This window comes from Oryctolagus cuniculus, chromosome 4 (genome assembly GCF_051225735.1).
Source record: "Oryctolagus cuniculus isolate XC-2025 breed Fujian yellow rabbit chromosome 4, ASM5122573v1, whole genome shotgun sequence".
NCBI lineage: Eukaryota > Metazoa > Chordata > Mammalia > Lagomorpha > Leporidae > Oryctolagus > Oryctolagus cuniculus.
The window spans coordinates 112,903,941-112,921,288 of record NC_142870.1 but is presented as its reverse complement, the minus strand read 5'-3'; the positions used below and the strand labels follow the sequence as shown (position 1 = coordinate 112,921,288).

Genomic DNA, 17,348 nt, shown 5'->3' with positions numbered 1-17,348 from the left:
GGGAGAGACATAGAAATCTTCCATCCACTGGTTCACTCCCCAAAAGACTGCAACAGCCAGGGCTGGACCAGGCTGAAGTCAGGAGACAGGAGCTTCTTCCAGGTCTCCCACATGGGTGCAGGGGCCCAGCACTTGGGCCATTTTCCATTGCTTTCCCAGGCACAGTAGCAGGGAGCTGGATCAGAAATGGAGCAGGTGGGACTCAAACCTTTGCCCACATGGGATTCCGGCACCGCAAAGGGACAGCTTTGCCTGTTATGCCACAGCACCAGCCCTGTTTTTTCATTTTCTAATGGTAATATTATTTTTGCAGAATCGAAGGGAAGATATATTTCTTTGTACCAATCTATCTTCACATTAGGATTTCTCACTAGTCTTAAATTTATACTCATCTTCATCTTCCCAGCACAGAAAACTTTATCACCTACCTAATTCTCAAACATAATATGAAAAAATACTTTAACGATGATGGAAACTGAGAATTTATACATAAGCCAGAAGGTAATATAAACCAAAATCCTAGAAGGAGGATCTAGGTATTAAGATGAGAATATAATTTAAAATCACTGAATATAGCTTTAAATCACTGAATATTTCTGTTTTCAATGGAAGATGGAAAGGCTTATCTTTTCCCTTCTCCACCTTTCTTCCTGCATCCCCCTCCATCTCAACACACCCGCCCTGCATGAACAGTCACCGAATGTGCTTTTTCCATTTTAGTCTCTCTAAACTCTTTCACACATTTATTATCCTTCCATATTTTTGAAAAAGTACAAGAACTGGCGTCATTCTCTCTTTGAATTCAGTAATCTAATTAGTTAAAGGGATACATTCTTCAGAACATTATTTTCTTGGGAGAAAATGATCTATAATCCTTTCAGTATTGGATGGAAAGAACAAAGGAGATTTTATAGCTGACAACTTCATTGTACTTGTATGTTTTCTACATAGGATTCCTGGTCATGTTCCTAAGAAGAGTGAGGGATTGAGCTGACAAGCCAATTCAGAAGAATATGATTATAGCCCATTTCTTTCAATTAGTTCAATAATCCATAAATGGCATCAGTCTGCACCCTCTCATTGTTGCTTTTTAAAAATTATTTGAATTCAGTCACCTGAAGTAGGTAAAAGCAGAAATGTTAAGCAACATGTGCACCTTTTGTTATTTTTTTTTATCATTTGAGAATATGCTGTACAATAGAAATTACTTAGCCTCTCAATGCTGCAAACCCCCCAAGGCTTACTGAAGCATAGAACCAACTTGAGAAGATGAAGTTGCCATACACCTGCCTAATCTGGTAGAGAACAAGGCTTTGGTTGTAAGACAAATCTGTGATTTAAAAAAAATACTATCACATCAGCATGAATTTTCATAATACAAAGTGTCAAGGAAATATAGAAAATAGATAGACATCAAGAAGTAAACTGTTCAAATAGCCGATTTTTGAATCCAAGGAAAACCTGATAACAATTTTTTACAGGATAACTGGGTTTGTCAAAGGAATGGGAAATTGGTATATTGGCTGAAATCCTCTTAAATGGGACTCTGTACCACTTGCCTTCACTCTTCTGGCAGTGTGGCATGAAGAGAAACAATGATCTATCCATGTTACCCTGAGGTTATTTTATTTTCTCATCTGTAAAATTAAGTTGGGTGGGTGGGTGGTAGAGGCATTTTATCCACCTTAAAGTCTTTCATTCCCGACATTCTATGCTTGTATGGGATTGGCTACACTATATTTATAAATCGAAAAGATCCTTCTGCCTGAAAGTAAAATGCCACTTGACATTTCAGCAAGCCACAATTCAAGGAAATGGAAGAACAAATACCAAAGTGTAATTTAGTATAACAAAATGTCTAAAGGGAGATTTTTTCCTTGCATCTACTTGTCAGCAGAGGCCCAAAAAGTCTGAAACAAAATAATTAATGAAGAAATAAGAAAGTATTCCCTGGGGCCGGCTCCGTGGCTCACTTGGTTAATCCTCCGCCTGCGGCTGGCGCTGGCATCCCATATGGGTGCCAGGTTCTAGTCCCAGTTGCTCCTCTTCTGGTCCAGCTCTCTGCTGTGGCCTGGGAGTGCAGTGGAGGACGGCCCAAGTGCTTGGGTCCCTGCACCTGCATGGGAGACCAGGAGGAAGCACCTGGCTCCTGGCTTCGGATCAGCACAATGCCAGCCATCTGGGGAATGAACTAACAGAGGGAAGACCTTTCTGTCTCTCTCTCACTCACTGTCTATAACTCTACCTTCAAATAAAAAAAAGAAAGAAAGTATTCCCTGGGTGGGTGCTTGGTTTATCAGTTAAGATGTCTATGGATGCCCACTTGCCCATCATAGTGTCTGGGTTCAAGTCCTAGCTGTGCTCTAGATTCCAGCTTCCTGCAAACGTGCACCCTGGGAGGCAGGAGTGACGGCTCAAATAGCTTGGTTTCTGCCATTCATGTGGATGACCAGGGTTGAACTGGCAGCTCTCAGATTTGGCCTGGCCCAGCTTCAGCCATTGCAAGCATTTGAGGAGTAAATCAGCAGATGAGAATGTTTCTCTCTCTCTCTCTCTCTCTCTCTCTCTCAATCTTTTCTCTTTCTTCTTCCTTTCCTCTCTCTGTTACTCTACTACTTCTCGAAAATATGTAATATTTTTAATAAATATCCCCCTTACAAAATGAAACATTAGATTGCTTATGCAAGCCATTTTGCCAAAGAGGTGGCTCCAAAATGGATCTTTTCATTCTTAGATCAACCATTACCCTATGAGATAAACAGACACAGGTTGCAAAATCATCACAGAATATCAAATCAGAGAAAGTTGTGTGTGTGCAGGCAGTCCTACTCCTATGGGAGGTAAGTTTCTGGCCTTCATTAGCATAGACCAGGCTAAGAGCTTAACATACATCCCCAGGGGTAACCACTAGGGGAACACAGCAGACTAATAGCTCACTGCAACCTGAAAAACTGCACAGGAAAAGCTGTCTTTTGCAAGAAGCAAGGATGGAGCCTGGAGGAGTTGGTAGAGCAAATATGTATGAGTTTCCATTGGGCCAAGCAGAAGTTAACCCAGGAAGAGTTGTGCAAGAGGAGAGGTCTAGCAATATGAGGGGACTGTAATAGAAAAACACTATGCTGTGTATTGCAATAGGTGTGCTTGCTGGTCAGTGTGAGCAAAGAGAGACCAGCAAGAAATACTGCAGTTTGGAAATGTATAAAGCAGAAGTCTCTGCATGGAGCCATCAAAGAACTACCAGCTAAAGCAATCTTGTACAACAAAAACAAAGCTGGAGGCATCACAATACCAGATTTCAGGACATACTACAGGGCAGTTGTAATCAAAACAGCATGGTACTGGTACAGAAACAGATGGATAGACCAATGGAACAGAATTGAAACACCAGAAATCAACCCAAACATCTACAGCCAACTTATATTTGATCAAGGATCTAAAACCAATTCCTGGAGCAAGGACAGTCTATTCAATAAATGGTGCTGGGAAAACTGGATTTCCACGTGCAGAAGCAGGAAGCAAGACCCCTACCTTACACCTTACACAAAAATCCACTCAAAGTGGATTAAAGATCTAAATCTATGACCCAACACCATCAAATTATTAGAGAACATTGAAGAAACCCTGCAAGATATAGGTACCGGCAAAGACTTCTTGGAAAAGACCACGGAGGCACAGGCAATCAAAGCCAAAATCAACTATTGGGATTGCATCAGATTGAGAAGTTTCTGTACTGCAAAAGAAACAGTCAGGAAAGTGAAGAGGCAACCAACAGAATGGGAAAAAATATTTGCAAACTATGCAACAGATAAAGGGTTAATAACCAGAATCTACAAAGAGATCAAGAAACTCCACAACAACAAAACAAACAACCCAATTAAGAGATGGGCCAAGGACCTCAATAGACATTTTTCAAAAGAGGAAATCCAAATGGCCAACAGACACATGAAAAAATGTTCAAGATCACTAGCAATCAGGGAAATGCAAATCAAAACCACAATGAGGTTTCACCTCACCCCGGTTAGAATGGCTCACATACAGAAATCTACCAACCACAGATGCTGGCAAGGATGTGGGGAAAAGGGACACTAACCCACTGTGGGTGGGAAAGCAAATTGGTTAAGCCACTATGGAAGTCAGTTTGGAGATTCCTCAGAAACCTGAATATAACCTTATCATACAACCCAGCCATCCCACTACATGGAATTTACCCAAAGGAAATTAAATCGGCAAATAAAAGAGCTGTCTGCACATTAATGTTTATTGCAGCTCAATTCACAATAGCTAAGACATGGAATCAACCTAAATGGCCATCAACAGTAGACTGGATAAAGAAATTATGGGACATGTACTCTATAGAATACTATACAGCAGTAAAAAACAGTGAAATCCTGTCATTTGCAATGAAATGTAGGAATCTGGAAAACATTATGCTGAGTGAAATAAGCCAGTCCCAAAGGGACAAATATCATATGTTCTTCCTGATTGGTGACAACTAACTGAGCACCAAAAAGGAAACCTGTTGAAGTGAAATGGACACTATGAGAAACATTGACTTGATCAGCTCTTGTCCTGACTTCGAGGAACAACTTAATACTTTATCCCTTTTAGTATTTTTTGTTCTACTTAATAATATTAGTTGAACTCTGTAATTAACACACAATTATTCTTAGGTGTTTAAATTTAACTGAAAAGCGATCCCTGTTAAATATAAGAGTGGGAATAAGAGAGGGAGGAGATGTACAGTTTGGGACATGCTCAATCGGACTTGCCCCAAATGGTGGAGTTAGAATCATGCCAGGGGATTCCAATTCAATCCCATCAAGGTGGCATGTACCAATGCCATCTCACTAGTCAAAGTGATCAGTTTCAGTTCACAATTGATCATAATGATATGTCTAAGAGTCAAAGGGATCACATAAACAAGACTAGTGTCTGCTAATACTAACTGATAGAATTAAAAAGGAGAGAACGATCTAACATGGGAAGCAGGATACACAGCAGACTCATAGAATGGCAGATGTCCTAAACAGCACTCTGGCCTCAGAATCAGCCCTTAAGGCATTCAGATCTGACTGAAGAGCCCATGAGAGCATTTTAGGCATGGAAAGCCAAGACACTCCGGCAAAAAAAAAAAAAAAAAAAAAAAAAAAACCACCTAAATGAAAGATCTCTGCGAGTGAGAACCCAGGGAAAGGAACAGGCCATCAAAGTAGGAGGTAGCTTTCTATGAAGGGAAGAGAGAACTTACACTTTGACTATGACCTTTCTAAATAAGATCGGAGTCGGTGAACTCAAAATGCTTCCACAGCCTTGGCAGCTCATGACAAGAACCTAGGGTGATTACTGATGCCATAAACAACAGTGTCAATTGTTAAGTCAACAACAAGGGTCATTGTGCACTTATGACCCATGTATGATCTCTGTCATTAAGGTGTTGCACAATGTGAATTAATGCTATAACCAGTACTCAAACAGTACTTTACACTTTGTGTTTCTGTGTAGGTGCAAACTGTTGAAATCTTTACTTAATATATACTAAATTGATCTTCTGTATAATTGAAAACGAATCTTGATGTGAATGGAATGGGAGAGGGAGCAGGAGATGGGAGGGTTGCAGGTTGGAGAGAAGTTATGGGCGTGGGGAGAAGCCACTGTAATCCTAAAGCTGTACTTTGGAAATTTATATTCATTAAATAAAAGTGTAAAAAAATCACATTAAAAAAAGAACTACCAGCTGCACCCTCAGAAAAAAAAAAGGTAAACTTTGCACACCTGTCAAATGAGAACAACAAGACAAACCTTTTTCTTCTCCTTCCCCATTCACAACTTCATATCCTCAATAAATGAGAAACTGGGATTAGTGAGCTAAAGGCATTCCTCCGACACAAAAGGCTATAATACCCCTGAGTTGAAACATGGAATGAATTTCATAGAAAAGCTATTTTCTTGTCAGTTCTCAGTAAGCCCTATTTCTTTCCTTACCTGAAATAGATAATAAATCAAAAATAACAAAATATTTTATTATTATCATTTTTATTCCTTAAATAGTAGGTTCAGATATCTATCTCTACAAGAATATTGGAGGGAGCACTTCTTCTTGCAAACATTTAATAGTTATTTGCTGAATTCATAATTAATAGCTTCCCAAAAGAGAAAGTATCAGGCTCAAATAGTTTCACTAGTGAATTCTACCAAATATTTCAGGGACAAATTATATAACTTCTCTACAAACAAATCCAGGAAATAGAAGCAGCCCAATACTTTGTATCTCATTCTATTCTATTAATCATACACCAACATCAGATAATGATATTCCAGGAAGGAAAACTATAGACCAATATTTTTCATGAACATGTTTGTAAAAAAGCTGCAACAGAAATAAACAACTCCAATAATGTTTAAAAATGGTTATATACCATGACCAAATGGGATTTATTCCAGGTATGCAAACCTGTTTCAACAATTGAAAATTAATTATTATAATCCATCATATCAACAAAGATAAAGAAGAAAGAAGAAGAAAACAAATGCAAAAAAAAAACTTTGACAAAATTCTATGCCCATTCATCATAATAATTTACAACAAATTAAGAATAGTAGGCAGCTTCCTCATCTTAATAAAGAGCATTTATTAAAGTCCTGTAGTAACTTATGGGAGACTGTATACTTTACTCTAATATCAAGAAAAAAGAAACAATATTTCCTCTCACCATACTGAGTCAATGTTGAATTGAAAGTCCTAAATAATGTAATAAAACCAAAAAGCAAATAAAAACATACACATTGGGGAAGAAGATATAAAAACTGTCTCCACTTGAAGATGACACAATTATGTACAAAGTGCCAAAGCAACACAGACCTGGAACTAGGAAGCAATTATAGCAGATTTTCAGAATGTGGGGCTAATGCACAAAAATCAATTTCTTTCCCATATACCAGCAATAAAAAATTAGAATTTGAAATTTAAAGAACATCACTTTTGTTAACATCAAAAGCACTTTGAAATACTTAGCCTAACAAATACACAAACATGATCTACCTGAGTAAAAATGCCATATTTTGATGAAAGAAATCAAAGACCTAAATAAATGGAGAGAGATTCATGCATAAGAAACCTCAGCATTGACGCGAGTTGTGATATAGCAGGTTAAGCCACTGCCTGCAAAGTCAGCATCCCACATGAGCCTAGGTTTGTGTCCTAGCTACTCCACCTCTGATCTAGTTCCCTGCTAATGCACCTGGGACAGGAGCAGAGGATGGTACAAGTGCTTGGGTCTCTGCTACCCATGTGGCAAACCTGGATGAAGGCCCTGGCTTGGCCTGGCCCTGATCTGGCTGTTGTGGGAATCTGGGGAGTAAACAAGCATGTGGAAGAACCCTTTCTCTCTCTCTTTTCTCTATTTCTCGACCTCTTTGTGCAACTTTGCCTTTCAAATAAATAAATAAATCTTTTTAAAAAATGAATACTTAATATTATGAAGATATCAGCTTGTCCAAACCTAATCCACAGATTCAACACAATCTCAATCATAATTCTAGCAAGTTTTTATATGGTTTTCAACCAATTGACTAAAATTTACATGAAAAGGCAAAAGACCAATAAAACCCTATAGAATATTGAGGAAGAACAAAATCATATTTTATTTAATGAACAATACCTGACATCAAAGCTTACTACAAAACTACAGCAATCAGGACACTAAACTATTCATAAAACAGTAGACAAATAAATCTAATGTAACAGAATAGAAGGCCCAGAAATATACCCTCACAAACACAGTGAGCTGGTTTTTCATAATTGCTAAAATGTGGAAGTGGAAACAAACAAGAAAAACTTATTGATGAATGGATAAACAAACTATAGCACATTAATTAAATGGAATATTATTCAATGACAGAAAGAAATGAATTACCAAGTCATGGGAAGACACTGAAGAACTTTGGATGCTGAATGGTGGAAGCTAATTGAAAAATGCTGCACATTACATAATTCTAACTATATGACATTCTGGAAGAGGCAGAACCATGAAGACAGTGCAACATCAAAGTTTCCCTGGGTTCCAGGGGAAGTGGAACAAGAAGAACAAATGGGGCACAAGGCAGTTTTAGAGCTCAAAAAACATTCTGTTAGGAGACTGTGATGTTGAGTACATAACATGGTATTTTTGTCATCTCCAGTAGAACTGAAAGACAAACGCTAAATCTTAATGTAAACTATAGACTTGGGCTAATAAAGACATCAATATTTATTCATCAGTTATAATAAGTGTAGCATATTAATTTAAGAAACTGGATGAGTCATGGCAGTGAGGATTATATAGGAATTCTTTGTAATTTCTGTGCAATTATTTTTCTGTAAACCTTCAATAAAGCAATTTATGCATATGATAAAAACCCAATTGTATGAAAGAAAATACAATAAATAAAATCATCCTCTGAACCTAAAGTAGCTGTTTGATATGGAAGGAAAGTGAAATTATGAGAGAATAAATTAGCAAGAGTGTAGAAAACAAACAAATAATAATGAAGAGACCTAGCATTAGAGAGTAAGTATGGAGTTTAGCAGAGTAAAGAGGAGAAATATCTGAGCAACAGTGAAAGCCTAAATTTCTTTGAGAGTGATGTCTAACATTCAAAGGCAATTGAACTTGTGGCATATTAACCACTGCGCACCCTACCAAAACCAGGAGTACAAATCTGAGACACATTCTGAGATAGATACATACATATTCTTGAACAAAGAGGCTGATTTCCACAATTAGGTTGTTGATAGAGTATAAATAAAATACTAAACAGTACTGAATAGAAATCAGTAACTCCATGGAGGCAAGAAATAATATCCAGGGGCCAGCATTGTGGTATAGCAGGTAAAGCCATCACCTGTAATGCTGGTATCCCATAAGGGTACTGGTTAGTATCTTGGCTGCTCCACTTCTGATCCAACTCTCTGCTAATGCACCTGGGAAAGCAGTGAAAGGTGGCCCAAATGTTTTGGCCCCTGCACCCACATGAGGGATCTGGAACAAGCCCAGTCCAGCTCCAGATGTGGCCATTTAGAGTATAAACCAGATAAAAGATCTCTCTGGCTCTCTCTCTCTCTGTAATTCTTTTAAATAAATAAATAAATCTTTAAAAATAATAAAGAAAAGAAAGAAAGAAGATCCAGACATGACCTTGAGAACATAAGCCCCAACTCACCCCAACACAGACCCCTACCAATACCCTAAATTTTAGAGAAGCCTCAAGGGGGACACTGGACATGCCACAGAGCACAGAAGGAAATTTAGATCAATCTTATCTATCCTACAGAGACTCCACATGACATCCCAGTAATGTTTAAAATTACTTACTTGTATGTTGAGTCATCTTTGTTTTCCTTACTAAGTAGAGAATGTTCTTTTGGATCTAAATGTGAGTCCTCCTTAGGAAACAAAGGGGTTGCTCTTATGCCTTCCTTTTTAATTTCACTTTCCTTTAAGTGAGTAACTCTTTCAGGAAGAAAGAGATAGTTGTCAAAATGCCAATGCTTTGCCTGAAAAAAAAAAGAGAGAAATCTATTTTAATTTTATGAAATTTTTAATTTCACTTTCCTTTAATTGAGCCTCTCTTTCAGGAAGAAAGTTTCCAAAACGCCAATGCTTTGCCTGAAAAAAAAAAAAGAGAAATCTATTTTAATTTTATGAAATTTATTTTTATCAATCATTTATGTCTATTTACTTTGTGCTACATTACTGATTGTAATCATAAAAACACACTGACAAATGAATAAAACATGGTTCTTATTCACAAGGAGCCTACAGTCTTACAGGGTGGAGGTGAAATTCATTCACATAACTTTAATTAAGTTAGAAAATAAAGTGTAATAAGAAAGGAACAAAAATGCTTTGAAGAAGTAATAATAAAGTAAAAAGTGTTGTCATTCTCACTTTAAAATACTGAACAGCAAGTGTTATATTTACTAAAGAATAAAAACAATGTTTTTATTGAGGAAATGCCAGAATTAATTTCTCCTGCAAGTACTTTCTTTTGCATACTAATTCCTAAAAACATCTTCAAAATTCAGTCCAACTATGTATTATTTCCCAAAAAACCTAGCGTTACAAGATGGCTTTCACAGATTCTCATTACAATTCTCTACAAACATCCATCTAGAAAAAAAAACCCACTAACAATTCATCTTTTATTCTAAATATAAAATCTATTTACTCTCCTTATATCAATTCACTTTGTACACATAGGATCTGCTAGAGAATGCAGCCTGTGTGATATGAGAGGGAAATAGGCACCCCAACAACATTGGGTTGGCCTACAATCGAATAAATCTTGCTACAGGATTTTCAAATATAATGCCTATAAAGGGTGGGCGGATAATATCAATAAGTGAATCATACTTCATGTAAGAGGATAACTGTGTATTAATTAGGAAACGAAATGCAACCTTAGGGTTTAGATGAAAGGTGAAGAAAAGTAGGGGGGGGCGGAGCCAAGATGGCGGAATAGTGAGGGCGCGCACCGATAGTCCGGGAAAATTTAGTTTAATAAAAGGGGAGTTACGGTAGCCTCAGAAAAAAGAACCAGGAAAATATTGCAGACAAAACTCTTCTGGATCCAGTGGGCGTGAATCGGAGGACCTACTGGGAGAACAAGGCCGCCCACCGCGCGAAAGCCGAGCCGCAGGACCGAGCCGCGGGACTGAGCCGCGGAAGCCGAGCCGCAGGACTGAGCTGCGCAAGCTGCAGGGTCTGCGCGTAAGTGCTCGAAGGGGAGTGCAACAGCGGGGAGACTTGGGACGTCCAGGGCTCCGAGTCCACACATCGGCGCTGGAAGGGGAGCAGACCTGCGTGGAGAGCGTGGGAGCCCACAGTTCGGGACACCAGCGGCAGACTCAACACACCAGCGCTGGAACGCGAGGTGAGCCGAACCTCAATAACCCGAGACACCGGCAGGCAAGCGGAGAGAGGAGACTAGAGGGCACGACCCCCAGGGCGGGGGGGACTTCACCAAGCTAACTGGAAGAGAGAGAGAGGGAAAAAAAAAAAAAGGTGACTGGTACGGACACGGGTTTCTCTCTCTCCGCTCACCTCTCAAGGGCGAGCAAGACAAAGAGCAGGCGCCATCTTGGACATACGTCATAAGCAGAGCGACCTCAGGTCTGCACCGGCCCTGAGCCTAGCAGTAAAACCTGACTCTGGGTGGGGCGAATTAACAGGAGATTAGGACCTAGTAAATTTATGGTGCTACTGAACTGAGACTGTGAAAAAAGAGACGGTGGGGGAGAGAACTCACGGAATTCACGTGAGCACTCTCCAGAGACGCTACAATTCCGTAACTTTGGCAACCCAGTGGGAGACTGAAGGAGAATTTGAGCCCACTCTAAGGGCCGAACAGATTCCCTGTGTGGTCCTTGGGAAAGAGCTTCTGATCTCTGGCTCCGGTGGGTATATCATTTGCCTGCTAACTACCTCCAACTTCGTTCAGCTGTGCAGAATAACTTCCCTCTTGAATCAAAAAGAGAGAGAGAGAGAGAGAGAGAGAGAGAGAGAGGTTTACCACGCCTAACCTGGGAGTGTCACCTTTGGCACACCAAACAGAGCTCTCAGGCCACACCCATCTCAAGCCCTAAGGCTCCATCAAAAACAGATAGTCCACTTAATCTAGAGTCATAGTATAACAAGAAAAAGCACCACACTGAAGAAACCAAATATCTCCAATATGACAAATAACAAACGCAAAAACCAAGGTAATAAAAACAAGGAAGTCACCATGAAGCCCTCAAATGAAAAAGACACCCCAATTCAAGATTATGAGGATGATGACATAGAAGAAATGCAAGAAGCAGATCTCAAAAAATTGATAAGAACATTAAGAAGTTCTCAAAAACAAATTCTTGAACTACAGAAATCCTTAATGGACAAGATAGAAAATCTCTCTCGTGAAAATGAAATATTAAGGAGGAATCAAAATGAAACGAAACAACTAGTACAACAGGAAACTGGGATAGTGACTGAAGTGAAGAATTCAATAGATCAAATGAAAAACACAATAGAGAGCCTTACAAACAGAATGGGAGAAGCAGAAGAGAGAATATCGGACTTAGAAGACAGAGAACAGGAAAGGATACAGTCAGACCAAAGAAAAGACGAGGAAATTAGAAATCTGAAACATATTGTCGGGAATCTTCAGGATACTATTAAAAAACCCAACATTCGGGTTCTAGGAGTTCCTGAAGGCATGGAGAGGGAGAAAGGATTAGAAGGCCTTTTTAGTGAGATATTAGCAGAAAATTTCCCAGGTTTGGAGAAGGACAGAGAAATCCTAGTACAGGAAGCTCACAGAACCCCTAATAAACACGACCAAAAGAGACCCTCACCACGACATGTTGTAATTAAACTCTCCACAGTGAAACATAAAGAAAAGATCCTAAAACGTGCAAGAGAGAAACGTCAGATTACTCTCAGAGGATCTCCAATCAGACTCACAGCTGACTTCTCATCAGAAACTCTACAAGCTAGGAGGGAATGGCGAGATATAGCCCAGGTACTAAGAGAGAACAACTGCCAGCCCAGAATATTATATCCTGCAAAGCTATCATTTGTGAATGAAGGTGAAATAAAGACTTTTCATAACAAACAGAAATTGAAAGAATTTGTTGCCACTCGTCCAGCCCTGCAAAAGATGCTTAAAGATGTGTTACACACAGAAACACAGAAACACGGTCATCAATATGAAAGAAGGTAAAGGAAGGAAACCAAGGAAGGAAAGCTCACAGCAAAAGATCACAGGGAATTCAAAGCATATATTAGAACTTATCTTTGGCAAATGGCAGGGCAAAGTTACCACTTATCATTAGTCACATTGAACGTGAATGGCCTGAACTGTCCAGTTAAAAGACACCGTTTGGCTGATTGGGTTAAAAAACAAAACCCATCTATTTGCTGCTTACAAGAAACACATCTTTCCAACAAAGATCCATACAGACTGAAAGTGAAAGGCTGGAAAAAGATATACCATGCCAACAGAAATGAAAAAAGAGCAGGCGTAGCCATCTTAATATCAGACACCATAAACTTTACCACAAAAACCGTTAAGAGAGACAAAGAGGGACACTACATAATGATTAAGGGATCAATTCAACAGGAAGATATAACAATTATCAATGTATATGCACCTAACTACAGGGCACCGGTTTATCTAAAAGATTTGTTAACGGACTTAAAGGGAGACTTAGACCCCAATACAATAGTACTGGGGGACTTCAATACTCCACTCTCAGAAATAGACAGATCAATAGGACAGAAGATCAACAAGGATACAGTAGATTTAAACGACACTATAGCCCAAATGGATCTAACAGATATATACAGAACTTTCAATCCTACAGCTAAAGATTATACATTCTTCTCAGCAGTACATGGAACCTTCTCTAGGATTGACCACATACTAGGCCATAAAGCAAGTCTCAGCAAATTCAAAAGAATTAGAATCATACCATGCAGCTTCTCAGACCATAAAGGAATGAAGTTGGAAATGAACAACTCAGGAATCCCTAGAGCATACGCAAACACATGGAGATTGAACAACATGCTCCTGAATGAACAATGGGTCATAGAAGAAATCAAAAGAGAAATCAAAAACTTTCTGGAAGTAAATGAGGATAACAGCACAACATACCAAAACTTATGGGACGCAGCAAAAGCAGTGTTAAGAGGAAAGTTTATATCAATAGGTGCCTACATCAAGAAACTGGAAAGGCACCAAATAGATGAGCTTTCTATTCACCTCAAGGATCTAGAAAACCTACAGCAAACCAGACCCAAATCTAGTAGGAGAAGAGAAATAATTAAAATCAGAGAAGAAATCAACAGGATTGAATCAAGAAAAACATTACAAAAAATCAGCCAAACGAGGAGCTGGTTTTTTGAAAAAATAAACAAAATTGACACCCCATTGGCCCAACTAACTAAAAAAAGAAGAGAAAAGACCCAAATCAATAAAATCAGAGATGAAAAAGGAAATGTAACAACAGACACCACAGAAATAAAAAGAATCATCAGAAATTACTACAAGGACTTGTATGCCAGCAAACAGGGAAACCTATCAGAAATGGATAGATTCCTGGACACATGCAACCTACCTAAATTGAACCAGGAAGACATCGAAAACCTAAACAGACCCATAACTGAGACAGAAATTGAAACAGTAATAAAGGCCCTCCCAACAAAGAAAAGCCCAGGACCAGATGGATTCACTGCTGAATTCTACCAGACATTCAAAGAAGAACTAACTCCAATTCTTCTCAAACTATTCAGAACAATTGAAGAAGAGGGAATCCTCCCAAATTCTTTCTATGAAGCCAGCATCACCTTAATTCCTAAGCCGGGAAAAGATGCAGCACTGAAAGAGAATTACAGACCAATATCCCTGATGAACATAGATGCAAAAATCCTCAATAAAATTCTCGCCAATAGAATGCAACAACACATCAGAAAGATCATCCACCCAGACCAAGTGGGATTTATCCCTGGTATGCAGGGATGGTTTAATGTGCGCAAGACAATCAATGTGATACACCACATTAACAGACTGCAGAAGAAAAACCATATGATTCTCTCAATAGATGCCGAGAAAGCATTTGATAAAATACAACACCCTTTCATGATGAAAACTCTAAGCAAACTGGGTTTGGAAGGAACATTCCTCAATACAATCAAAGCAATCTATGAAAAACCCACAGCCAACATCCTATTGAATGGGGAAAAGTTGGAAGCATTTCCACTGAGATCTGGTACCAGACAGGGATGTCCACTCTCACCACTGCTATTCAATATAGTTCTGGAGGTTCTAGCCAGAGCTATTAGGCAAGAAAAAGAAATTAAAGGGATACAAATTGGGAAGGAAGAACTCAAACTATCCCTCTTTGCAGATGACATGATTCTTTATTTAGGGGACCCAAAGAACTCTACCAAGAGACTATTGAAACTCATAGAAGAGTTTGGCAAAGTAGCAGGGTATAAAATCAATGCACAAAAATCAACAGCCTTTGTATACACAGACAATGCCATGGCTGAGGAAGAACTTGTAAGATCAATCCCATTCACAATAGCTACAAAAACAATCAAATACCTTGGAATAAACTTAACCAAGGACGTTAAAGATCTCTACAATGAAAATTACAAAACCTTAAAGAAAGAAATAGAAGAGGATACCAAGAAATGGAAAAATCTTCCATGCTCATGGATTGGAAGAATCAATATCATCAAAATGTCCATTCTCCCAAAAGCAATTTATAGATTCAATGCAATACCAATCAAGATACCGAAGACCTTCTTCTCAGATCTGGAAAAATTGGTGCTGAAATTTATATGGAGGAACAAGAGACCTCGAATAGCTAAAGCAATCTTGTACAACAAAAACAAAGCCGGAGGCATCACAATACCAGATTTCAGGACATACTACAGGGCAGTTGTAATCAAAACAGCATGGTACTGGTACAGAAACAGATGGATAGACCAATGGAACAGAATTGAAATACCAGAAATCAACCCAAACATCTACAGCCAACTTATATTTGATCAAGGATCTAAAACTAATTCCTTGAGCAAGGACAGTCTATTCAATAAATGGTGCTGGGAAAATTGGATTTCCACGTGCAGAATCATGAAGCAAGACCCCTACCTTACACCTTACACAAAAATCCACTCAACATGGATTAAAGACCTAAATCTACGACCTGACACCATCAAGTTACTAGAGAACATTGGAGAAACCCTTCAAGATATTGGCACAGGCAAAGAGTTTCTGGAAAAGACCCGGGAGGCACAGGCAGTCAAAGCCAAAATTAACTATTGGGATTGCATCAAATTGAGAAGTTTCTGTACTGCAAAAGAAACAGTCAGGAGAGTGAAGAGACAACCGTCAGAATGGGAAAAAATATTTGCAAACTATGCAACAGATAAAGGGTTAATAACCAGAATCTACAAAGAGATCAAGAAACTCCACAAAAACAAAACAAACAACCCAATTAAGAGATGGGCCAAGGACCTCAATAGACATTTTTCAAAAGAGGAAATCCAAATGGCCAACAGGCACATGAAAAAATGTTCAAGGTCATTAGCAATCAGAGAAATGCAAATCAAAACATAATGAGGCCGGCGCCGCGGCTCACTAGGCTAATCCTCCGCCTAGCGGCGCCGGCACACCGGGTTCTAGTCCCGGTCGGGGCGCCGGATTCTGTCCCGGTTGCCCCTCTTCCAGGCCAGCCCTCTGCTGTGGCCAGGGAGTGCAGTGGAGGCTGGCCCAGGTGCTTGGGCCCTGCACCCCGTGGGAGACCAGGAAAAGCACCTGGCTCCTGGCTCCTGCGATCGGATCAGCGCGGTGCGCCGGCCGCAGCGTGCTGGCCGCAGCGGCCATTGGAGGGTGAACCAACGGCAAAGGAAGACCTTTCTCTCTGTCTCTCTCTCTCACTGTCCACTCTGCCTGTCAAAAAAAAAAAAAAAAAAAAAAAAAAAAAAAAAACATAATGAGGTTCCACCTCACCCCGGTTAGAATGGCTCACATTCAGAAATCTACCAACAACAGATGCTGGCGAGGATGTGGGGAAAAAGGGACACTAACCCACTGTTGGTGGGAATGCAAACTGGTCAAGCCACTATGGAAGTCAGTCTGGAGATTCCTCAGAAACCTGAAGATAACCCTACCGTTCGACCCAGTCATCCCACTCCTTGGAATTTACCCAAAGGAATTTAAATTGGCAAACAAAAAAGCGGTCTGCAGCCTAATGTTTATTGCAGCTCAATTCACAATAGCTAAGACCTGGAACCAACCTAAATGCCCATCAACGGTAGACTGGATAAAGAAATTATGGGATATGTACTCTTTAGAATACTATACCGCAGTAAGAAACAACGAAATCCAGTCATTTGCAACAAAATGGAGGAATCTGGAACACATCATGCTGAGTGAAATAAGCCAGTCCCAAAGGGACAAATACCATATGTTCTCCCTGATCGGTGACAACTGACTGAACACCAAAAAGGAAACCTGTTGAAGTGGAATGGACACTATGGGAAACGGTGACTTGATCAGCATAGCCCTGACTGTTAATGAACAACTTAATACATTATCCCTCTTAGTAGTTTTTTTGTCTGTGCTACTTAATATGACTGGTTTAATTCTGTAATTAATACACAGTTATTCTTAAGTGTTGAAATTTAACTGAAATGTGATCCCTGTTAAACATAAGAGTAGGAATAAGAGAGGGAAGAGATATATAATTTGGGACATGCTCAAGCTGACTTGCCCCAAATGGTAGAGTTAGAAACATACCAGGGGACTCCAATTTAATCCCA

General features: G+C 39.4%; 1 protein-coding gene across 4 annotated transcripts in view; it reads right to left on the bottom strand.

The window, feature by feature from the left end:
* Positions 1-17,348, bottom strand: part of WDR49 (WD repeat domain 49) — a 161,087-nt gene that overhangs the window by 35,970 nt on the left and 107,769 nt on the right. For all 4 annotated transcript variants that reach the window (XM_051818753.3, XM_089331008.1, XM_089331007.1 and 1 more), the window contains one exon: positions 9,351-9,532. In XM_051818753.3, coding sequence (XP_051674713.3) covers positions 9,351-9,532 — 182 coding nt within the window. The remainder of the gene's footprint in view (positions 1-9,350; positions 9,533-17,348) is intronic.